This window comes from Dermochelys coriacea, chromosome 27, assembly GCF_009764565.3.
Source record: "Dermochelys coriacea isolate rDerCor1 chromosome 27, rDerCor1.pri.v4, whole genome shotgun sequence".
NCBI lineage: Eukaryota > Metazoa > Chordata > Testudines > Dermochelyidae > Dermochelys > Dermochelys coriacea.
Window position 1 is genome coordinate 685304 of NC_050094.1, and position 23579 is coordinate 708882.

The window sequence follows — 23579 nt, forward strand, 5'->3', positions numbered from 1 at the left end:
CAACAGCTGGGCCCTGGCCTAGCAGTGCGCAGCTGCTCAACTGCAGCTGGGAGCGGACAGGCAGCAGGCTCGTGCCACCGTGCGCATGGAGAAACCAGCCAAACACGGGCAGGAGTTGAAGGGTTTTATATATTAATGCCATTCTAGAGAACACACAGGGGGGCCTACAGGCCAAGCTGGCCCCAGCCTTGCTCCCTGGATAAAACTCAGGGGGTTTCACATGCACCCTGTGGGCTGAAGGGTGGGTGCCAGGGCACAGATCCATGCCAGGCTGCCCATGGACCTCTGCCCATTGGAGAATTGACAGGGTCCAGGCACAGCCACAGCTCTCCTCTCGCCCCAGGGAGAATTTCAGAACTACCAGCATTAAAATCCAAGCAAACCAGGGGCTGCTCAGCAGGGCCTGAGCCAAGGTGCCCAGGTTCCAGTGCTGCCCACACCTGTTGGTCAGAGGCCGGTGCTCAAGGAGCGGGGGGGACTGCTGCCTGCATGGCCAGCCTGGAGCTGCTCTTGGTGGGGGGGCTTAGAGCTCCCTGTGTCCAATGTGGGGGGCACACTCATGCCATGGAGAGTCACCTGTCAGACCTGACCAAGCCCCCTCTAATCCCCCAAGGCGGGGGTGCTGCCCATGCTAGTTCCCTGCAGCAGGCAGTTGCCAATCAAGCCTCATGATTGAGAGCAGGGCCCCTGCCTCTCTCTGAGGCACTGGAGGGAACTGGCTGGGATCGGCCCTCCCCTCCCCCCAACTCTGTAACATGGACAGCCCCAACATGCTGAAACCTTTCAGGGAGCTGCCTGGGGCTAGAAGCTGGTTATGTATTCTACCCCTGAGTAGAATACAGCTCCCGTGCCCCCCAGCGCTGGGCCCTGCCTGCTCCACAGAGAGATACAGCAGGCTGTAGGGACTGGGTGACAGGCCTGGCAGCTGTAGAGACATCTCCCCCTTGTCAAGCCTAGGGAGTTAGTGGCAAGGAGTTCCACAGGCAAATGATGCCCCAAAAAGCACAGTCCATCCCACTTCAGGGGGAGAGCGGATATAGGACACAAACAGGCTCCAGGCCCCAGCTGAGAGGGCAACTGCAGCCAGCAGGAGCGATGGGCACAACACACCAACCCTCCACCTTGGCGCAGGCCGGAGAGAGGCACGGGGGCTGCAAGCCTCCCTCACCCGCAGATGGGGCAGCAGCACATGTAGGGCAAAAAGACACTAAGAGGTGAAAGTAAAAGCCACAGGTAGGTGTTTTATTCCCAAGGGATCCCCCCATCACCTAGCAGCACCCCCTCTCTCCGCCACAGGGCCCCAGTCTAGAGCCTGCCTGGGTGCAGAGGCCGACAGCACCTGCTTCTCGGCCCAAGTGCATCTGCACCCCAGGGTGGCGCTAGTGGGTGCAATGGGAAGTGCCTCAAGACTATAGCCTCCAGGGCCCTGCCCCACAGCCCAGGCCAGGGGATGGGGAGATCCTACACTCCTGCTAGGGCCCCTCCCCATTACACAGTATAGGGCTGGCTGATCCCCTGCCATGCGTGAGGGCCAGCGCTGGGGGCGCAGACCCAGCCTAGCTCTGCAGACAGCTCCCAGTCTGTGTGGTGGGATGTTGCCACCTCCCAGCCCGTGCTGGAGGCAGTAGCCGGCCTGGGGAAAGCACATTAGGAACAAGGAGAATTTAGTGGGCTCCCAGCTCTGGGCGCATGGCCCAGCTGTGCCACTCGCTCTGCAGCGCAAAGGCACTTGGAGGAGACGGTGGGGAGCGGCGTGCGGCTGGCACCTTGGGGTCAGAGGACACTCGGTGCAGTCCCAGGGTGTTTGGCAGGAACGTTAAGAGACGCAGTCGAGGGTCAGGTTCCAATGGCAGCCCGGCACCTGCTGCAGCCGCTGGACTCTGGTAGCGCCCGGCCTGGCTGTGCCTCAGGAGCGCAGCTGGGATCTGCTTTGCCCCAGGCAAGGTGTGGGGCTGTCCCACCCCCGACAGGCAGGTGCAGCTGGGGCTGGACAGCGAGGTGCCAGCCGATGGGCACCATCCTCAGGCGTGCCACACGCCCTAGAGCTGTACAGACGCCACAGGGGCAGCAGGCTGCTGTTAACCCCTTCCAGCCTGGTGTCATGGGGGAGGAGCAGCCGCAGCTTGCTCTGGCTCCGTGCTCTCCCTGGGGTCACTTCCCTGGATGGTCTGCCCAGGCTACCCAGAGTGTGCTTGGAAACAGGGGCTGGGCCAGGCTGCCCGGGCCCTGCCCCCCCCGGACTCAATCCCTTCGCTCTGCCCGCTGAGCCTAGAAGGGGGGTAGGGGGCCTACTGAGTCCTTGAGTCACCCGTCCCCCAGCCCCTGCCTAGCAGCAGGGCCTGGCATGCAGCAGCCTTGACAGATGATCCTGGTGGTGGGTACATCGTCCCGCTGCCGCAGCGTCTCCTCCCTGCTCTGGGCCATCCCTCGAATGGTAGGGGGGCACGACGGGCGGTGTCCGGCTGCAGGGGGGAGCAGGTCACTGGTTCTGCATCTGGACCACCCTGGGGGTCAGCCCCACTGCCTCCCAGTGTGGGTCCCCCCCTTTCCCTGCTCCCCGACAGAGCTCAGCCCTCAGGCGGAGAAGACTGGGGGTCTTTGGGGGCACGGAGCCATCCGTCGTGCGGCCCCCCCGCCCCCTCCTCTGCCCCCCAGGGGCTGGCGCCAGCTCAGGGGGCAGGGGAAGCGGGCGCAGGCCCCCCCGCTTACTTCACATTGAAGACCATGAGCGGGCGCTCCTCACGCTTCTGCCAGGGGCTCTTCTTGTCTCCCGGCTCATCGCCGCCCTCGGCTGGGTCGGTCAGCTCATCCTCGGGGCTGGTCATGGAGTCCCGGCGCAGCTCGCTGGCACTGCTGCGGGAGCTGGTGCCCCGGCTGCGGCCCCGGCGGGGGATGGTGGAGGCCCGGGGCTCGGCCGTCTCGTCCAGCAGGGGCGTCAGGGAGTTGTCCTCGGGGGAGCAGATGGCCGTGCGGCTCTCACTGCTGCTCTGCTCCGGGTCCTCGGGGAACGCCAGCTTGGAGTAGGCGGCGGGGGCGGGGGGGCGCTCCCGCTCCTCCTTGGCCCGCTTGTGGGGCTTGGCCTCATGGACGTCCACGCCCGAGTCCAGGCTGGCGTCATTGCTCCGGCCCTTCTCGCTGCCCTGCAGGTCGATATAGGAGTGGCGCACCTGGGAGGAGCGCCCATCCAGTGAGACGAACCAGGCCCGCGGGTGGGGCTTCACCCCCAGCTCCAGCAGCTTCTTCTCTGTCAGTGCCTGCAGCTCCCCGTTCAGCTGGGCCATGGTGGACTCGTTAAACAGCACCGGGATGGTGACAGAGCCGCTGACCGAGGAGGAGTGTGGCCCCCAGCCCTTGCCCTCCGAGTCCTCGCCCTGCTGGTGCTGCAGCTGGAGCTGCTGCTGGAGGAGCTGCCGCTGCTGGTCCTGGGGCCCGAACTGGTGTGGGATGGTCATCCCAGCCTGGCTGGGCAGCCCCTCCATCTCGGGCTGGCTCTCTGCTGGACCGGCCAGGGCCTGCTCCCCGGACGGGTAATCCGACGCCAGGCGCATGTAATGGGCCGGGATGACCAAGGTGGGCATGACGTTGCGGTATACGCTGTCCTTCATGTGGTCAATGGAGCCGCAGAAGATGAGTTGCCCCGGCTGGGTGAGCGAGGTGGGCCTGGCCAGGTGGTCCACGGACTGCGACAGCATGAAGTCGGGGGGCTTGGGCTCCACCTTGTGGCCCACATAGTGGTCGAAGGGGGGCGGCAGGGGTGGCGGGGAGGGTGGCTCCTGAAGGTAGGGCTTGCTCTCGTTCCTTGAGTGCTTCCGTGGCGGCTCGGCGCCCTTGTCCTCCACGCGCTGGTGGGAGAAGCCGCGCTTGTATTCCTCCAGCACGGGGGGCTCCAGCGCACCCGGGCCGTCCATGGAGCGCGCGGCCTTGAGCGAGAAGCTCTCCCCGGGGCGCGGGTACTCCTCCTTAGGGCCGCCCCGCTGGCTCAGCGTCTCCGTGGAGGCCTTGCTGACATGCCGCAGCTTGTGGCGGAAGAACTCCTCGCGGGAACTGCCCAGCTCGCGGGAGCTGGAGAAGGCCGACTTGAGGATGGGCGTGTGCGCGTCAGTGTCGCCGGCCGAGGAGGCTGTCTCCAGGTGGCTGGTGCAGATCAGGTTGAGCTGGGACATGGAAGTGGCCTGGTCTCGCTTCGAGGCATCCAGCGGCCCGGACAGCTGCAGCTTTCTGTGCTGCTGTCGGGGTTTCAGGCACCTCCGCCTGGGGAGACAGGACCCGGTTACCAGCTCCCCGCCGCAGGCTCCCTGGGCCAGCACAGAGCTGCCCGCCCCGAGGGGAAGTCAAAGCCCGAGAGAGGGAGCCGGGCAGGGCAGGGGGCTGAGCCAGGCCTGGAGCTGGCCCCCGGGCCCCCCGTGGGCACAGAGATCAAAGCTGGGAAGGGCCAGGAGGATGCGTGGGGTGCAAGCCAGGTTAGGGGGCTGGGCTCCTGCATCTATCGCCTCCCCCACTGCCCTGGTGCCAGCCACACAATGCCCACGGCTGCTTCCCTCCACCCTCCCTGCTTCGGCTTCTGCCAGGGCCCCGGACCTACAAGGGCAGGGCAAGCTGGCCCCTCCATCCACCCGCCACCCCCTGCTTCCACCGGAGCCCAGGCCCCTGCAGGGCCCCGTCCCCTTGCCCAGCCGTGGGGAGCCTCACCTGCAGTAGTAGACAAGCAGGCAGAGCAGACTCAGCACCAGCAGTGCCAGTGCCCCCAGGATGGTGAGCAGGAAGATGGTGTGGTATGCGGTGATGTCCCTCATCCCCGACGCCAGCGCCACCAGCCCTAGTGAGGCAGGCAGCGGCAGGTCAGAGACGGGCCCGGGAACACCGCTTCCCCCGAGCACAGCACCACTCCTTCCCACAGGCCTGCCTGGCCGGCTGCTTCCTTACCGCTTCCGGAGGGGCTGAGGCACGGGCGGGGCGGGGCGGGGCGGGGCGCGGCGAGCCGGCGGCAGTAATGGGGACCTGGCCGGGCCCTGCCGTCGGGACACCTGGGGTCTAGCCCCAGCTCTGGGTGCCCTTGGACAAGTCACTCCCGCCCCCGGCGCCATTTCCCCTCCCCCAATCCCTCATCCTCTTTGGGAGGGGCTGTCCTGGGTCTGCAGCACCGGTGGGGAAGGACATGGCTCTTGGCCAGGGCCTCCGGGCACGTCCCAGCAAGTGAGCAGCAGCGTGCCCGGCCCCGCCTGCTATGTGGGGGAAGATGCTGAGGCCTCCCCCTTCTTTGCCAGCACTCCCCATCCCGCCCAGTGAGCGGCTGGCCGAGCACAGGCTCCCCATTTACAGGTGGGGGGCCCAGTTTCCGCAGAAGTGAGCACCCTGGGAAGGGACCCATCCCATATGCCACCCCCAGCCAGGCACCGAGCAATGCCCGGGGCAGGGAGCTGGCATTCCCAGCACCAAGATTCATTCCTGACTGGCATCCACAGCACCAAGATTCAGACCAGCTGCTCCCCGGGGGCTGCTGCCTTCCTGGCACCCTTCGCTCCTGCTGGGGCTCCTGCCCCCTCCCCCCCGCCAGGCCCAAGGTCCACAGGGGCTGTCTGAGAGAGGCTCTGCTCCAGCTGCAGGCCCGGCGCAGGGCACCCCAGGGCCTGCCCCAGAAAGGGGCCCCCCACACCTGCCCCAGAAAGGGCCATCAGGCTCCCCCATGGGGCCAGCCAGGGGCGTCGGCTGGCTCCAGTGCAGGGATGGGGGCCAGGACTGACGCACCCCAGGATTCTGTGGCCTGGGGGCTGCTCTGCCTGGGAGCCCATTGGAACAACGCTGGGTCTGGAAGGAAGGGTCCAGGCCAGGCCTGCCCACGGGGCCCTGCCTCCTGCCTCCCCATTACTTGCTCTGATGGCCAGAGGGCTCCCAGGCCGGGGAGAGCGCCGGGCTCCTCCCCCGAGGCTGGAGGCAGCTGCTTCACCTGTGGTGGGGGAGGGCAGAGCGGCAGCCCAGCACCCCAGCTGGGGCGAGACGAACGTCCAGTACAGCTGGCGCCCCTCCTTCCTGATCAGCCCTGTTCCGTTCCGGAGCCACAGGCCTGTGGGCAACGAAACAGCGTCAACCGAGCCGGGAGCGAACCGGCCCCTCCGGCCCAGCACCCAGGCACGATGGGACCACTGGCCCGTCTCCCCTGTGGCTGCACAACCTCCCTGCTGGATCAGGCCCCAGCCCACCTCGCCCCAAATCCCCTCCCCTGCCGTAACGTGTCCTGCCTCTGCCAATGGCCCCCAGCAGATGCCCCAGGGGAAGGAGTCAGTTCCCTAGTCAGCTCTGTCCTTGGGCAATCCTTGGGCCAGGGGTGGGGCAATTCCTGTCCCAGCTCATGCCCTGGAGCATGAGGGTGAAGAGCCTTGCCAAGGGGATTCCTGTTCCCGTTTGAACCTTGCTCCATTATTGGATCCAACAATATTCTGTAGCAGAGAGTTCCCCAGATTACATCCTCTTTCCTTCAACTACTCAAGGGCTCCTCAGGCCTCTCCTCCCTGAGGAACGAGTCCCCCACAACGCTACCCCCCTGATGGCGCTGGCTCCTGCAGCCTTGGCTCACTAGGGAGTGGCAGGCTTCTCTCTGTGCCCCAGGTTGGAGCTGAAGAGAAATTCAGTGGCAACACCCTGATGGCAGGACGCTGAGCCGAGCCCAACTGAGATGTGTGAAAAGCAGGAAATGTGACAGTAAGGGTGCCCATGCAACCTTAACTCTGCCCTCGTTCAGCAATACCCCATAACATCCCCCTTTACTCTGCCCCCCATTCATCTCCATATGCAGCCCATCCCCTTACCACAGCATCCCCCTGATGCAACTGGAGCCCACTAAGGCTCACACAGAGTCAGGTCCCCGGAAAGGACAGACCATGGGCCCAATCCCAGAGCCACCTGCCATCCTCAGATGAGTCCCGGATGCTACCTCAGTTCCCCCCGTGCCCTGCACCATCACCTACCGAACACAGGCACCTGCCACGGCTCCCTCGCTGCAGATGGCAGCTGTTCGAAGAGTCTCTGCCCTGCTACCGACTGCCCACACCCGCCGCCAAAGGAACAGTGCAGCCTGTGCCCTGAATACACCTGGGCACCGCTTCTCCGTACTCCCATCTAGTCCCAGGTCAGTCCCACACCTCACGCATCCTCAGAGCAAACCACAGGGCCAGCCGCAGCCCGCGCCACACACTGCGGGGGCACCTGGCCCACCGACATCCGCTGTCTCCTTTCACCCCCTGGAGAACACAGGGCGCGGGGCATGGCCAGCCTCTTTTCTTTCCTGGGGGACACGGACCCCCTTGGTAAGGCAAGACCCCCCCAGATCTGGACACACGCAGGGGACAGGAGAATGTGGGGCTGACAGAAGCCCTGCCCCAACTCTCCCCCCCGGCCCCTTAGGAATCACCCCACATCCCTTCCCATTGTCCCACCCCTCCACTCCCCCTAGCTTCCCTCCCCCTCCACCCCGCTCCTTGCTGCGGCCCCAAACCTCTCTCCCCCCAATCCCGCCTCTTCCCAGGAAGCGGCCACGCATCTCATATTGCCCCCAAAGACTCTGATTCCATCCCCCAAACTAAACCTGCCCCCCGGGGACTCACACACCATTTCGACCTGCTGCCCTCAGCCCCAAATGTCTTTTGCCTGAGGTGAGGGTCTGGGATTCACTCGTCCTCAGGTGTGTTAACTGAAGGGGGGGTTTGCAGCCATCAATCTCAGCCAGGTGTGGCACTGGCATGGCTCCGGTAACACCACAAGGCTGCAGAAGGCAACTGGTTTGGAACTCAGGAGCCCCTTGGTTAAATGACTGCCAGTCTGGATCACTAATGCTACCCCCACATCCAGGAGGCCCCCTCAATCCAAAGCAGTTCGACTAACCATTCTGGGTTTAGAGCAGGAAAGAGCGTGTAAAAAGATGGGAGTGGAAATCTCAAGCCGGTTTTCTGTCTGGGCACCCGCATAGTGTAAGAATGTACATCTGTGTAACTCCTCTTCTCAGCTTGGGCCCCCAAAGATTTCAGGGAGCCATGCACCTCCCCACCCCAGTAATCCTCAATGGACGGAGACCACTCCAATCCACAGTCACAGCAACGGTTTGGTTTTCAGAGTGGGAACGGGGAGTAATATCTCCATCCCCTCCAACTCAGATGACTCCAAATCTGGGTCACCAGCCCCACCACGCCCCCTGCGGAGGCACCAGCTTCCCAATAATCCCACTGTAGGTTTTAGAGAATTTAGAAAGATTGACTGTGAACCAGCTGTCTCGACGCCACCATGCCCATCACGGGGCTGATAGCCTGTGCTCAATGCAGGATCCATGTTCATTAACAGCCTCCCTTGACCTCCAGCTCTGCCCCCTGCTCTGCTCATGTCCCAGGGTCCCATCCTGCCGACCCCCTGCTCTGCTCATACCCCTGGGTCCCGCCCTGCCACCCCCAGCTCTGCTACTGCCCCAGGGTCCCGCCCCGCCAACCCCCAGCTCTGCTAATACCCCAGTCCTACTCTGCTCATGTCCCCAAGTCCTACCCCACTGCCCCAGGGTCCTGCCCTGCCGACCCCCTGCTCTGCTAATACCCCAGTCCTGCCCTGACGACCCCCTGCCCCTCAATCCTCTCCTGCAGCCCCTGCTGCTCCCTTCTCACCCCCACCTTCTGGACTCCGAACATCCACTCCATAGGACCAGGCTGAGATCCCCACACTCGGTTCACTTGTGACCCAAACTGGGTTTGAGCCAAGGCCTCGCACAGGTGGCCAGCTCCCTCCCTCCTCATGTGCCAGGCACCAAGCCTTCTGCTGCTCCCTGCCAGGCAGCCTGCCCCAGGTGGGGGCACCCCTGGAGCCAGGCTCCCTGGTCGAGGGTCAATACAGGGGCCTTGGCTGGCAGAAGAGCCCATGATAAGTTCTGGCTGCATCATGGAGGAGAGCAGCAGGTCTCTGGGCCAGAGCCTCCCCCGCAATCCTGTGGCCCCCTACCCCCTCTCACACTGCCATTCTCCCACTAGCCTGGGGCCTAATGGTGCTTTATAGCCACTGAGGCAGTTTTGTGGAGGTGCCCTGTGGCCACAGGGCGGGAGGGGGCTGGCATGCGGAGCAGCCGGCCTGAGGGTGAGACAGTCTCTGTGCCCCAGTCTGTTAATTCAATGGGATCCCAACGCTGGGCCCTCACCCCCCCAGCCAGCAGCGTCTCCTGGGGAGGGAAATGCAGCATCAGTCTGACACCTGCCATCCCCAAGCCCCCTGTCCCAGGCAGATGTGTGGCACCGCCCATGGACTGGCCCATCCCCATGCTGAAATGCTGGTACAGAGCCAGCGGGAATCCCCAGCACCTCCTCCAGCCAGTGACTCGGAGCCAGGCTGAGACCCCCCGCCCCCAAACTCACCACTTATGTGGGTCCCCCAAACCTCCAGGGTACTCAGCCTGGCCTTACCCCCCCTCAGCCCCAGAACGGGGTACCCAACCTGACCTTGCCCCCCCCCCAGCCCCAGATCAATGGGGTGCCCAGCCTGGCCCTGCTCCCCAATCCCCAGATCATGCCCAGCCTGGCCCTGCCCCCCAACCTGCTGGCCCTTACCGCTCTTGGTGTCGAACCTCCAGGCTGGCACACTGGTGGCCGTGGTGGCGCTGGTGTCGGGAGGCAGCGGGATGGAGAGGTGCACAGGGCCCGACAGCTGCACCTCGGTGCCGTTGCCCGTGAAGAGATGGACACTGACGGCGGCGATGGGGACCAGCTCCAGCCAGGTGCTGTTGGCTGGGAGGGGAGGGGGCCATCAGAGGGGCTCACTGCTCCCCGCCCCGATCCCTGCTCCCCCCAGCCCTTCCCTCGCCCTCGTCCCCTCCCCCTGGCCCCGTACCGCTGCTGTTGCTCTCGGCCCCGATGAAGGAGGGGAAGCCCCGCATGTCGTGGGCTCCGCTGGCGGCCGTCAGGGAGGCGGAGAGCTGGCTGTAGGTGGAGCTGCGGGGCAGGCGGGCCGCCTTGCGCTGGAACTGCACCCACGGCTGGCTCTTGGCCCCTGCAACGACAATGGGCATGAGGCACTAGGCTCGCCCTGCAGGCCCCTGCCCTGCCCGGTCAGAGCCTCGGCAGGACCCCAGGGTGCCCCAGGCCCGAGCCAGCCTCATGGGCTCTGGCAGCACCCGTGGTTCCATTGCAATCCTCACGCGCAGGGCCAGGGCAGGCTGCCCAGCCAAGATGGCAGCCTCTCCCCATCCCTCCCCCCATGCAAAGGGCGGGCCAGGAACTCCCCACTGTTGCTGCCTCACTGAAGGGACCCAGCCTTCCGCCCCAGCGACCTATCCAGGGCTTCTCCCCTCAGCCCCGGACACAGTGCCCAGCGGGGTCTCCACAGAGATCTGCCAAAGCACAAGGGGCCCTCCGGGACTGGGGTCCAAACTCCAACCCCTGCCTGGGCTGTGACAATGGCGGGCGGGTGGCTGGGGGGCAGCTTGCTTTCCAAGGGGCGGCCGACAGACCACTAATGTGCTTTGGGCATCTCACCGGCTGCAGTGGCAGCTCCCTGAGCCCCCGCCAGCCAGGCGAGGGAATCCAGGCCCCTGCCAGAGACAGACAGGCGTGTCAGCCGCCTCTCGCCCAGCCTGCCACAAGGACACAGCCTGAGCCATGGTGGCACTCGTCCCAGCACGCAGGTGAGACTACACATGCACCTCCCGGCCCCAGAGCCCCTGGCCACACACCCCTGGAGGGCACGTCCACCCCTAGTGAGAGGGTAGCAGGGGCATGCAGGCTCTCACCCGTCACAGCTCCAACACCAGTATCACTGGGGGCTTAAAATCAACCATCTCCCTTCCCCAGAGCCCTCCCTGCTGCTTCTGGGCTACGTTAGAAGGGACATGGGCAGACCAGGGGCTGGCTGAGGGCCACAGTGACCCAAGCCACCTGGCCCATATGCCCCACCCGCTGCCCTCCAGGGTAAAGCCCAGATGGGCAGGATCAGACACCCACAGGCCCCTCCTGCTCCTCTCAAGGGCCCCAGCTCCCCAGCACAAGGCCAGGGGGAGCTGGTAACATTTGGTGCGGCAGCACCTCTCCCTGGTGAGTCCTGGAGGCAGGCAGGGTCTCCCCCATTGTCCAGGCAGAGGGACAGTGGCTTGGCCCTAGGTCCCGTACAGGGCAGTGGTGCAGAAAGAAATAGAACCCAGGTGTCCTGGCTCCCCGTCACCTGCTCTAACCACGGCCTCCCATGCACAGGGAAGGGGCCGGCGAGTCACAGGCCTCACCTGGTGATCCCAGCAAGATCTGCACCAAATCCTCATAGAGGATGAGGGTGGCGGGCCGCTCCGGCAGCAGGTACAGGCTGACAGAGGCATACACTGCAGAGGGACCGGACAGACACAGGGCATGTGAGCAACAGTCGAGAGGCACGAGGCACAGCAGCTGCAACGCAGTGGGGCAGGGCAGCGGGAGAAGGCACTGGGAATGGGGCATGTGTTGCTGGGGGGAGGACAGCCTGGCACCCACCCACGGAGCGGAGAACCTGGCACAGAGCAGACACCTGGCAGGACATCGCTAATGACCCTGCCACCTGACACAGAGACGGATGGGCAGCTGGAAGCCCCTGTCACAGTCACAGCATGGGACAGGCATAGCCCAAAGTAAAAGCAGCCTTCCCCCACCCCAAAAAGTAGGGGTGCCACTGCCAACCCCTCACAGTGAAGGGCAGAGAGAGGTGGGGGGACAGGGGGCTCTCCTGGGGTGACCCCCCCCACAGTCACACTTCTCCAGCTCTTCCTAAAATAACCTGGGACACAGCAGCTGGTGGGGGGGGGGGGAATCTGTATAAATAGCCCAGCTCTGCTGGGAGCGCCGGGGGGAAGCAGGGAGGGTGTCAGACAGATGGTGCAGCTACAACCCCAGGGGCAGCTGTGCCCAGGAATTACGCTGCCCCAGCACCCAGCTCTGCCCAGGGAGATGCTACAGTCACAGGCCCTCTGCCCCACCCACCCCCAGTGTAGTGAGCGGGGGCCCAGCTGGGTGCAGGGGGGGGATACCACACTGGAAGGTGGAGCTAGCAGCTGGTACCCAGGGCGGAAGGGGTACGGGGAGCTGCTCTGATTAGCTGGGTAACAGCTTGCTCATATGCACCCGCTGCACCACATCCACTGTGCCCCTCCAGTGTGGGGCAGTACCCTGTCTCATACACACACCTGCCCCCCAGATCCTCCCGGCACTCCTCCCCTCCGACCCTGCAAACACTCCCACACACACACTTTGACCCCACAACCCCCGCCCTCCACATGCCTCCTCCAGGCTGCGCACACACCCTGCCCCACCCACCCCCCATGCACACACCACCCCACTGCTCCCCCCAGGGCCGCAGACAGCCCCTTGCCCATGGGCCCTCCCACACACATACAGCTGGGAGCACTGATGCCCGCGTGAGGTCATCCCGCTGCCTGCAGTAAAGTCACCCCTATCGACCCCATCTGCGCCTCTGCAGCAAGTGGCCCCACACCACCATCCTGTCTGCACCTCATCAACATGTGGCCTCGGGCAGCCACAGCTTGGCACAGAGCCCAGGCTAATGCTGACCCCCCACAGCCCTGATCAGGGAAGGGATCTCCATGGGGGACAGGACAGGGGGGTCCCAGGCACCACCACAGGGATTGGGTGGGGTAGCCAGGGGGCCACCCACCCAGAGCACCTGCAGGTGTCAGGAACTGGAAACTATTCTCCCCCTCCCCCGCAGCTCCTCCCCTCCCCCAGAGCCCCACACTAGGAGCAGGGCTCTGCCCCCCAGCCCCGTGCTCTCCCCAGGGGGTGTCTCTGCCCCTCTTATCCCCATCAGCTCCTCCCGGCTGTTGTATTATTAACCTGGGGTCAGCCCTCATCCCCTCCCAGTCCAATATACCCCATACAGCCCAGGGGCTGTGATGTGCCCACTGCCCTCCTCCTCCCTCTGTTGGGGAGGAGGACCAGCTAAGGGGCTGTCCCCAAGTCCCAGGCTATCTGCAAACTACCAGCCCACTGAGGGAATGTCCCCAAACTCCCCAATCCCACACCCCAATGCCAGACGCCCAGCAGCAGGGCAGCGCCGGGCAGCACTCACACGGCAGCTTGTCGACCCGCCAGGGCACAGAGTTGGTGACAAAACCACGCTTGGCAGCGGTGACCAGGATCCAGGTGCCCAGGCGGTAGCTGACGGGCAGCATCCCGACGCCCTCATGGTCAGTGGAGCCCGAGGCCAGCGACGTGTGGTTCCCATATACCTCCACGGCAGCCTGGGCCAGTGGGGAGAGGTCGCTGTTCTCATACACCTGGACTTTGATCAGCACCTCTGGGGAGGGGGAGGGGGAGAGGGGTTAGGGGGGCTGGGCCTGTCACAATATTCTCCCTGCCTAGAGCCAGCTGGGCCCCCACCCCCCACATCACACCTGGTCCCAACCCCACCCAGCTCCAAGCACAGGCCAGAACCCCTCAAACCCCTGCTAAGAGAAGCCAGAGGGTGGCCAGGCCACGGGAACCCCGCTGTGCCAGCCCCACAAGCAGCACCTCCACAGTCCCTCAGCTGGGGCTGCCCCTGGGTGTGGACGGTACGTCCCTCCCAGACCTCCCCAGGCAAGGGGTGCGCAGCAGCACTCAGCCCCCGGCCAGCTTCAGCCATCTCCAGGGGCTCCCGCCCAGCAGCGGCAGGCCTTGGCAAGGCAGCATGGCCCCGCAGATCTCCACGGATCTCGACAGACCAGACCCCAGATAGATCAGAGTGACCTGGGCTGAGGGCGGCGCGAGCTCCCAATGTGCCCATGCAGCACCAGATGCCCCACGGAAACTCAGGGACCCGATGCAGCGCTTTCAGGGCCCCCGAGCAGTAAGAGCAGCCTTGGAGTCACAGGGAGGCTGGCGCCTCCAGCCCAGCCCGCCTGGCTCCAGCCCCCAGCCCCCAGAGTGGTCAGGGGGCCCATGAGCCACAACACCTTCAACTGGTCCGGGGCTGCCGCCCTCAGCCCCATGCGCTCCATAGCTGGGACCACCACCACACGTCTGCCAAGGGGGAACCCCCTCTCCTGCAGGGTGCCCCCGAGTGGGATGGCACAGAGTGGCTGGGAGAGGGCTGGGTCGCGCCAGGGTCCATGATGCTGCCATACAGCTCGCCAGGCTTGGCTACTAGCAGCTGGATGCAAGGTGCCCTCTTGGGTTTGGCTCAGCCCATGGTACAGATGCTGGATTAGCATTTCAAATGGCCCCGGCTGCTGGGGGTCCTGATCTGTGGGGGCCTTTGCCCCCAGGGTGTGTGTGGTCCCCATGCAGAGTCAGGCTCTGAGCACAGATTGTTTGGGGTGGGGCTGGGTTTTGAAGGCACATGACTCAGCGCTAGCGAGAGGTGCCAGGCCAGCAGCTGCTGGGGAGAACAGGAGAGGTCAGTGTCCATCCCCCACTGGCTGTTTTATTAGTGCCAACTGCCATAATGCTTTGCTATGGGCACTGCCCCCAGCAACTGCTTACGTAACCTGCCTCATGTCTCTGGGACCACCCCATGCCCACTAGGCTTGCTCTGCGCTGCACGCGCCCCATGCACTGGGGGTAGCTTTAAATTGAGACCTGAAAATCCAAGGTCCCACCCGCTCTCCGTGGCTCCCAGGGCACTCTGCCAAGCGCAGGAGTTGCACCCCTCCCCCCTGCATGGGGGGGGCAGCTCTGTGGGGACTCTGGTAATGGGTCTTCTGGTCCTGCTGATGCAGGACAGACCCAGGCCACTGGGACAGAGCGGGGACAATGCCAGGTGCAGAGATTCCCTCTCCAGATGGGCTCCGGGTCTGAGCGTGGCTGACCCCTTCCCAGCTACTGCAGCCATTTGATGGGGCCCGGAAAACACTCAGTGAAACAGCCAAGCCGAAGCTGTATCATACACGCTGGGGGGCATTGGCAGAGCGGGGCACATGGAAAGGGGGAGCCAGATCAGAACTGCCTCCGGCCCTGCCAGGGGAGGGAGTCTCCTTTGCTAACACCACAGGTGCTGCTCTCGGTGGCTTTCACGGGCTGCCATCCCCTGCATGCACAGCCGCATCTCTAGAGCCGGCTTCCCAGTACAGCCGCCGCCCCCACAATGTCCCCCCCACCCGGTGATTTTCCGGCTGCAGCCCTCAGCCTCAGGCAGCTAGCCCAGCTTTCCGAGAGCCAGTTCCCATCACCCTGGCAACGACACCATTGGCCCTCTGGCTAGGCCCTGTCCAAGGGGTGCACTCCCCGAATAGCAGGCACTGGACTGATGGCACGGCCCCCCACCATTAAGCAGGAAGCAGCTTCCAGGGCCAGGCAGGCACTACCGCCAGGGGTTGCCATGGCAGCAACGGGGTAGTGGCAGGCTCCTGTCTGGGGGGCCCTGGCTCCCCTCGCCCGAGCCCCTGTGCAAGCAGCCTGCAGCAACGCGCCCGCCGAGCAGGGGATGTGTGTCCTCCACCAGCCCCAGGTCTCCAGCGAGGGAAGACGCCTGCAACATAGGGCCCTGGACTGCAAACCCCCAGTCTTGGCCAGCGCCACACCCCAGAAGCTCCCAGCCCACAGGGCTCAGTATAAATGAGGGGCCTGTTCCACCCAGACCCACCCCCTCCCCGCGAGCTGCCCCGCTGGGGTGGGAGGGAGCCGATCACTGGCACCGGGTGGGCGCAGGAGCCCCAAGGACGAAGTAGTGACCCGCCCAGGAGCTGCCCCGGCCTGTGTCACTGTCCCTGGCTCCGGCAGGACCATTTCTGGAACGTTTCAATCCATCCCAGGAGGATGGCGCCTGCCACCCAGATGACAGACCAAGGAGCAACGGTCTCAAGTTGCAGGGGGAGGGGAGGGTCTAGGCTGGATACTAGGAAACCCTATTTCACGAGGAGGGTGGTGAAGCGCTGGAATGGGTCACCTGAGGGGGTGGAATCTCCATCCTTAGAGCTTTTTAAGCATCCCCTGGCTGGGAGGATTTAGTTGGGGTTGGTCCTGCTTTGAGCAGGGGGTTGGACTAGAACCTCCTGAGGTCCCTGCCAACCCTGATACTCTATGATTCTATGATGTTGTATTTCTGGATGACACTAAAACCAAATCAAACCCAACCCACAGCACAGGAAGGCTGAGGTGTGACCCCAGGAATGTGGCACCCAGCCCCCCGGCTGGTAAATCCAACAGCGGGTGAGTTATTGAGAGGTGCAAGACAGGCCACTCAGCAGTGCCCCATTGCAGACATCCCGTTGGCATCCCAGGGCCAGGGGTGGCCTAGTGGTTAGTGCAGGGAGCCAGGCTTGCTGGCTTCTAAGTGCAGCATTCAGGGACAGGAGTGTGCTCTGGTGGTCAGAACAGCAGAGAAGGAGTCAGGACTCCTGGGTTCTAACCAGCTCTGTACTGGATGACCTTGGGCAAGTCACGGCCCACCTCTGTGCCTCTGTTTCCCCATCTGTCAAAGCAGAATAATACTGGCCCACCCTGGGAGGGGCTTAGGCTGAAATAGCTAGTTTGCAAAGTGCTCTGCATTCCTCAAAGGGAAGTGGCTCGAGTCAGGACCCAGGGGTGTCCCTTGGTCACTCCTATCCCACACCACTCCCAAGGAAATTACCAGAACATACAGGAGGGGCTTTCCACCTGCTCACACTAACCAGTACCTGGGAGGCAAATGAGACCCCGTCTCTGGATCAGAGCCTGGCACCCATCCCAGCCTGCGATTGACAAGCCCCCAGCCTCCCCTCACACCCCGAGGACAGCATCGATCAATGCCCGCCACTCCCAGCCACAGGGGCCTGGACGTGAGGACATTCATGCCTCCCTTGCCTGGGCTCAGAGCCCTCTCAGTTATGGGGTCCAAAAGCCAATCGATTCCCAGCGCTATTCTATTAATACACGTCTGGAACACACAGGGCGCCAGGCCCCCCCTTAACACAACAAGCACCAGCTCGCGCTGCAGGAACCTCCACCAAGGCCACGGCAAAGCCCCTGGCCCAGCTTGCAGAGCCCCACAGCCCCTCAGACTCAGAGCGGGAGGAATCAGCCCAGACCAAGTCTCACACCACCCTACAGCTGGAAGCCAGCGCTGACAAATTGAGACAGCAAAACGTACCCCTAATTTCAGCAGTGCCTGTCACCAGCTACAACTCACGCACTGAGGGGGGGATTCTCCCCCTTGGGCCATTGTTAAACCATGCCAGGGTGGTCTTCCACGCGATGTGCTCTGGGGGTTCTTTCGGGGCAGTTCTCCGGCATGCACTAGCCAGGAGCTCACACTGGACAATCTGAACCATGCTGGCGCAGACCATGCTGTTGTAACCCCCTATGTAACGCTGTGTCATGGGGTCAGCCAGCCCCAATATTTCTGGGATCAGCCCGTTTTTAGTGTGTGATCCTGTGGCCCCCACATGTTGCACCCAGGGAAGTTTGGGGGCTGGGAGCCAGGACCCCTGGGTTTTCTCCCCAGCTCTGTGAGGGGGTGGGTCTAGTGGGTTAGAGTGGAGGAAGGAGGGACCAGGAGTCAGGACTCCTGGGTTCTCTCCCAGCTCTGGGAGGGTCTGAAGTCTAGTGGGTTAGAGCAAGAGAGGCAGGGGGTGGCTGTGAGTCAGGACTCCTGGGTCCTATCCCCAGCTCTGAGATGGGGTGGAGTCTAGTGGGTTAGAGCCGGAGGCTGGGAGTGAGGACCCCGGGTTGTATTCCTGGCTCTAGGAAAGGGTGGTGTCTAGCAGTCAGAGCTGGGGCCTACAGCACCACGATGCCCGACACTGCGGAGGGGTCTGTAACCAACCCCAGGCCAGTCTGTGGACCCAGCTGTGAGCCCTGCTTGCCCGGGAAAGCCCCTGGCCTCCAGACGAACTCCATGCAAAGCCAGGTTTGCTCGGAGCTCGTCATCTCTGCATCCTGGGCTCCGGGCGCCTCTCGCACCGTCCGGGGACCTCCAGCTCCAGAGGCCCGAGCCCACGCTGGGTGCAGCCCAGGGAAAGGGCTCGGCTCCACTCGGGGAGCGACAGGAACCTAGACCCAGCAGTGCAGGAGTCCCAAGGGGCCATTCTGACCTGCTGGGCCAGCACGGCTCCGGACACCACCGGCTGCTGCCCTATGCACAGCCCAGATCCGGCCTTGGCAGGGGGGGCGAGGCCATGCTGAGAACAGGGTTCCGGCTAGGCCCACACCTGGTGGAGCCTCTGCCACTCCAGGCGCCTGATCTGACTGGGGAAGAGTCGCTTGAGGGGCAGCAGACAGCGCACCCAAAACCCAGCCCCCCACGACAGCCAGCCTGCCGTGTCTGGGCCCAGATGTTCCCCAGATGGCTGGGCCGTTCAACACCAGGAATTCTAAACAGCTGATGCTAGTGACACATCCCATCAGCCGGGGCCTGGGGCAGCCGCGCCCGAGGGAGCGCCAGGGGCCCCCCCACCCCCATGCATACCAGGAACAGCCGGACACATTGCAAAGGCAGGGTGGGCTGTGGGCTGGTGGCTGGAATGTCCCCGCTCCAGGGAACGGCCGTCCTGCAGCCACATACCACACACAGGCCCCTGGCAGCTGGCACAGCCTGTCAATTGCCCAGACACCCGCTCAGCCAGCAGTGTCAGAAACGGGTCGGTCCCCGAGTGAGCAGATCCCCAGGGGAGGGGGGTCTCTCCTGAGCATGGGGACAGCAGAGCCAGGCTCCGCCCTCCCCCCAGGGCTGCGCCCGGCATAACCCGCCATGCAGGACTCATGTCAGACCCACTCACCAGTTACCGACCCACAGGTCAGCCACAGCCTGTGTACACTCTGCACCCCCCCAACTCCCCCCTTCCACACGCAGCACAGGCTCATCACCCATCTCCCACTGCCAGCAGCCCCACTCCTGCTGGGATGAGCCTGCACCCTCGGGGGCAGGAGCTGGCAATTGTCCTCCCCCCAACTCCATCTCTCACCTGGCGTGTCCTCCCCTGTGCCATCTGGCCCCTCCTGAAGGGTGAAACGGGCAAAGCCCAGGGACTTCCTCCCGATATGGCTCTTTGCGGGTGCTCCCCCCCCAGATCTGAGCCCTGCTCCAGCTCTCACTAGCCCCACCCCACGATGGGGAAACTGAGGTTCAGGGAGGAGGTGTGGCAAAGGCAGGGAGAACCCAGGAATTGTGCCTCCCTCTCCCGCACTGAGCCACTAGTTCACCCCATCACCCCGGCTCCCTGCTCTCACAACTGGACCCCACTGTCCTCCTGCCAGACTAGGGCTCGGTAAATCCAGCCACATGCCTGGGTCGAGCCCTCAGGGGTGGCCTGTACCCCAACACTTCAGCTCCAGACTGTGCCACCCACCCACGTGCCCAGAGCCCGGGTCCATGCCTGCTTTGCAGAGCAAGGCAGTGCCAGTCCCTGGGCCTGATCCCCAGGGACGCACCAGCCTCCCGCCATTCCCTCACGACAGCCCAACATGGGGCTGCCCCAAGGAACAGGCGGGGCAAAAACCCAACAGCGTCAAACAACGGCAGCTAAGAACAACTTTATGCTGCAGCCAGGCGCTGTACAGAAACCGCAAGAGAGCCCAGAAGAGCCCCAGCAAACAGAAGGCAGAACCAAGGTGGGAGAAGGAAGCATTAGCTGTACTAGGAAAACTGAGGCACAGGGAGATTAAGGCCAGAATTTGCACAAGAGTTCAGCACCCAAAATGCGCCCCAAGCGCTGAGCCTTTGAAAATCCGGCCCTAGAGGACATGGTGCCAGCAAGCAGGACATAGATCCCTGACCTTGTGGGTCCTGCCCAGTGCCTTCCCACACCCCTTCCTATCCGTCCCCACAGATCCACACACCCCAGCGTAAGGAGATGTCAGTCCCTAACAGTAACACAGTGGAGTCACAAGCTGCAGGGCTATCTGTGGGGCCAGACTGAGCCCTGGCAGAAGGGGATCCACTCCCTGGGATCCCCCGTGTGCTTTGCTGATTGAGTGGAAGCCCTACAAAGGAGCAAAGGAGGGGCCAGTGACCCATTTGGAAGGCAAGCTGGGCATTGGCAGGATCCTCCAGTTCCAGTTACACCAACCCAAAGGCAGAACCAACAAGCTGAGGCCAAAGGAGGAGATTGCAGCTGGATGAACCGCTGTGCACCAGGCAGTGGCTGGGCTTCACCCCAGAGGTGCTGCATTTCAGCACATGCATGGGGCCACTGCAGACTGAGCACAGGGCTGGGTGTGGGGACACCCAGGGCATCTCCCCAGAAGGAAGCCACCCTCAGGGGAGCATCCAGGCAGAAACTTCACCCGTGTGGGGAGACTGGTCCTGGATCCCAGCTTCCAGCACTCCCAGCCAGCCAGGTGATAGCCTCTCACAGCCCAGAAACTGCCAGCGCTGCCCCACGCAGCATCTCCACCTCCAGATCTCAGAACATGGCACCTCAGTGGAGAAGAATCATTTCATAGGAAGGGAAACCAAGGCACAGAGGGGTGGGGACCTTCCGAGATCACCCAGTGTGCTGGTGGAAGGGTCAGAAATGAGCCCCACGAGCACTGATGACTGGCCCTGTGTTCAATCTACCTAGTCACAACTGTCCAGGTACACAGAGTATCAGTGAAATGCAGCCACCTCTGGTGCAGAGTACGACTGCTAATAAACATGCGGCCCAAGACATGCCAACCACATGCTGCCAAGGGCTGGGCAAACAAATCTGGACCCAGCAGAACAACATGGGGTTGAAATCCAGGCTGGAACGCGAGCTGCTGAGCAGAGGGCAGACCCCCCCCAAACACAGGCAGTACAGTCACCCCCCATCACCCCCACCCCACAGTCACCCCCCAACCTCCTCTTACTAGGGCCAAAGGGACCCACACCCTTGACATAGGGGGGTCCAAGCAGCTTTCACCCTCCCGCCTGGATTGCTTACAGCCGCTTGCCACCCCTGCCAGTTCCCTCCCCAGCCTGCCCCCCACCCCAGCTGCCCATGGTGTTGCCATTGTCACGATCTGGGAGGAAAGCAGGCTGGGACAGACAGCTTGGCCAGGCCTCCGGGGCCTGGGGGGGCAGCAACCCCAGTCGCCCAGACCTCCAGGGATGCCTCCATCAGGCCAAACTGCATACTGAACGGGGTTAGGAGTTGCCCCGCGCCCTGGAGCCAGCTCTTCTGTGCCGCGCAGGGCTTGGGGGGCAGAGTGCCCAGCTCCCAAAGGGCGAATTGCTGGGTCTGTGGCTCCAGCGTGTCTGGCAGCCCAGCCCAGAGATTGCACACAGCAAACTGCAGCTAGCTCAGGAGAGGGGCATGTGGGCCGCAGGGCACCTAGGTCCCCCACCCAACTCAGCACTGAAGGGAATCCCTGGGGGCATCGATAAATTGGAATGTCTGAACTGGGGGGCCACCCAGCCCCACGTGCCCAGCAGGGGAAAGTGCAGACCCCAGCCTAGCCACAGAGGGCTGTGAGCAGAGTAAGGCACCCTCACCTCTGCAGCTGGGCCTGGAGGAATCGGGGGCTCCTCCCCCACCACTGGTGAGCTGGACTGGGTGGAGTGAAAAAGACGGGTGTGGCAGCAGAAAAGGGAGGAGCAGCATCAGCCAAAATGGCCATGGGGCCCAGGGCTAGGAAAGCAGGGGGCTGCGGGTCGGGAGCGAGGGGCACTGGCACAGCTGGGGGGAGCCCAGGGCTGGGATAGCAGGGGGCTGCAGGTCGGGAGCGAGGGGCACTGGCAGAGCTGGGGGGAGCCCAGGGCTGGGATAGCAGGGGGCTGCGGGTCGGGAGCGAGGGGCACTGGCGGAGCTGGGGGGAGCCCAGGGCTGGGATAGCAGGGGGCTGCGGGTCGGGAGCGAGGGGCACTGGCGGAGCTGGGGGGAGCCCAGGGCTGGGATAGCAGGGGGCTGCGGGTCAGGAGCGAGGGGCATCATGAGCGCGGTGGGGAGGAAGCTCCCCTGACCCCTGCCTGGCTCCAGCAGGCGCTAGCAGCTCCTCGCTGCCAGGCCTGGGTGTGGCTGCCAGGTGCCCCTTCCTGCCCAAGTGAGTCTCTGTGGGCCAGAGATTGGCTCTGGGACGGGCACCTGTCTCTGCAGCAGGGTGGCACTGCCCCGGGCAGCCCTCGAGCCAGGGCTGGGGGGCTCCATGCCCCTCCCCCCAGGGAATCTAACCCCATCTGGCATGCAGCATTGGGGCCTTTCCTGCTGCTATGGCCCCCCCAGTGGGATGAGCTGGCCCAGGGCAGACTTGCGGGCCCTACCATGGGGGGCTCTATTGAGAGACCAGATGTGGCCCCCGCACAACGGCCACAGCCCCCGTCACCCTCCGTGTGGCTGGGCCCCGGCTCCTCTGCCCCGTTTCACAGCAGCTGCTGCAGCCTCCACAGGAGGAGGGTGGGCAGAGGAGCTGGCACCATGGCAATCGGGGGAGATTTCCAGGCAAGCCCCATTTGGGAGGCCTCTCCTAAAGGAGCAGGAGACGGAAGGGGGGAGGCCTCTGAGTGCAGATCCCCCCACCCCTGCACTGCACGACCCCCACAGATCCTAGGGAACAGCAGAGCCTGGATTCAACACCTCCCCCCCCCGCAAACAGGCTGGGCCTGGAGGGGAGGAGAGGGCAGAGAAGGGGGAGGTGGGTACCCATGGGGGGGAGCGCAGAGAAGCGGGAGGTGGGTACCCATGGGGGGGAGGGCAGAGAAGGGGGAGGTGGCAGAGACAGGGAAAGGACAAGAGGAGCTCTGCATTCCCACCCATCCTTGTCTCTCCTGCCCCTTTGCAGGCCTGTGTCACCCCCAAATAGCAGATTCCCCTGCCTGCCACGTGGCACTTCCCTCACTGTAGCCCCCCCTTGCTGCCCTCCAGGGCCAAGCCCCCTTGCTAGTGTCCCAGGTACCCCGATCAAGAGCCCTACCCTGACAGCAGAGGGGCTGAGTACACCGGGGGTCAGAGGCAGGCTGTGGGGAAAGGGCGGGGCACAGGGATAGCTTAGGGGTTTGAGCATTGGCCTGCTAAACCCAGGGTTGTGAGTTCAATCCTTGAGGGGGCCATTTAGGGATCTGGGGCAAAAATTGGGGACTGGCCCTGCTTTAAGCAGGGGGTTGGACTAGATCATCTCCTGAGGTCCCTTCCAGCCCTGATATTCTAGGATTCTTCGAAAGCTGTCAGCAGTAGTGGTGGGTCTCCCCACCAGCCCAGGGGATTTCACTCTCCCCTCCCCCAATCCCGGGGCTGGATTCATACCCGCAGCTCAGCCTGGGCCCCAACCCAGGCAACCTCAGTGACAGAACAAAGGGACCCTGGCACCCAGGCAATACCCTCCTGCAGAAGGCCAGGCCAGGCCTGGGATGCCAGGGCCCATACCCTGAGGGGGAACTAGCCCCAACTCACTCCCATAGGTGCACTCCTAGCCCAGAGATGCCAAACACAGAATCCACCCCACGCTGCCTGGCCCAGAGACCCCCACAGGAGGAGCACAAAGCACTTGGCAATCCCTCAGCTCCACACCAACCCCCAGGGCAGGAGGGGAGCTATTGACAGATGGGGAAAACGAGGCGCAGGGGTATCTTGCCCTAGAGCGAAGACTGGAACCCAGGAGTCCTGACTCCCAGCTGTTCAACAGAGCCCCTCCTGCCAAAACCAGCACAGGAACCTGGGGTCCCCTGCCAGCCCAGGGCAGGGCTGGGCCCAGGACACCCACTAGCCCTGCCCTGGCCACATGCTATGGCCTGCC

The 23579-nt window shown here is 63.9% G+C and overlaps 2 protein-coding genes across 2 annotated transcripts in view; both read right to left on the reverse strand.

The window, feature by feature from the left end:
- Positions 1 to 110: 110 nt before the first annotated feature.
- The window catches only part of FAM171A2 (family with sequence similarity 171 member A2), a 28033-nt gene continuing 4564 nt past the window's right edge, over positions 111 to 23579 (reverse strand). Inside the window, exons 2-8 of the mRNA XM_038385602.2 lie at positions 13063 to 13290; positions 11234 to 11326; positions 9850 to 10008; positions 9570 to 9746; positions 5945 to 6061; positions 4690 to 4816; positions 111 to 4251 (exon numbers count right to left, since the gene is read on the reverse strand). Coding sequence (XP_038241530.1) covers positions 2706 to 4251; positions 4690 to 4816; positions 5945 to 6061; positions 9570 to 9746; positions 9850 to 10008; positions 11234 to 11326; positions 13063 to 13290 — 2447 coding nt within the window. The 3' untranslated portion in view covers positions 111 to 2705. The remainder of the gene's footprint in view (positions 4252 to 4689; positions 4817 to 5944; positions 6062 to 9569; positions 9747 to 9849; positions 10009 to 11233; positions 11327 to 13062; positions 13291 to 23579) is intronic.
- The window catches only part of ITGA2B (integrin subunit alpha 2b), a 76009-nt gene continuing 67984 nt past the window's right edge, over positions 15555 to 23579 (reverse strand). The window contains exon 32 of the transcript XR_006277226.1: positions 15555 to 15569. The gene's annotated coding sequence lies outside the window, so the exon portion shown is untranslated. The remainder of the gene's footprint in view (positions 15570 to 23579) is intronic.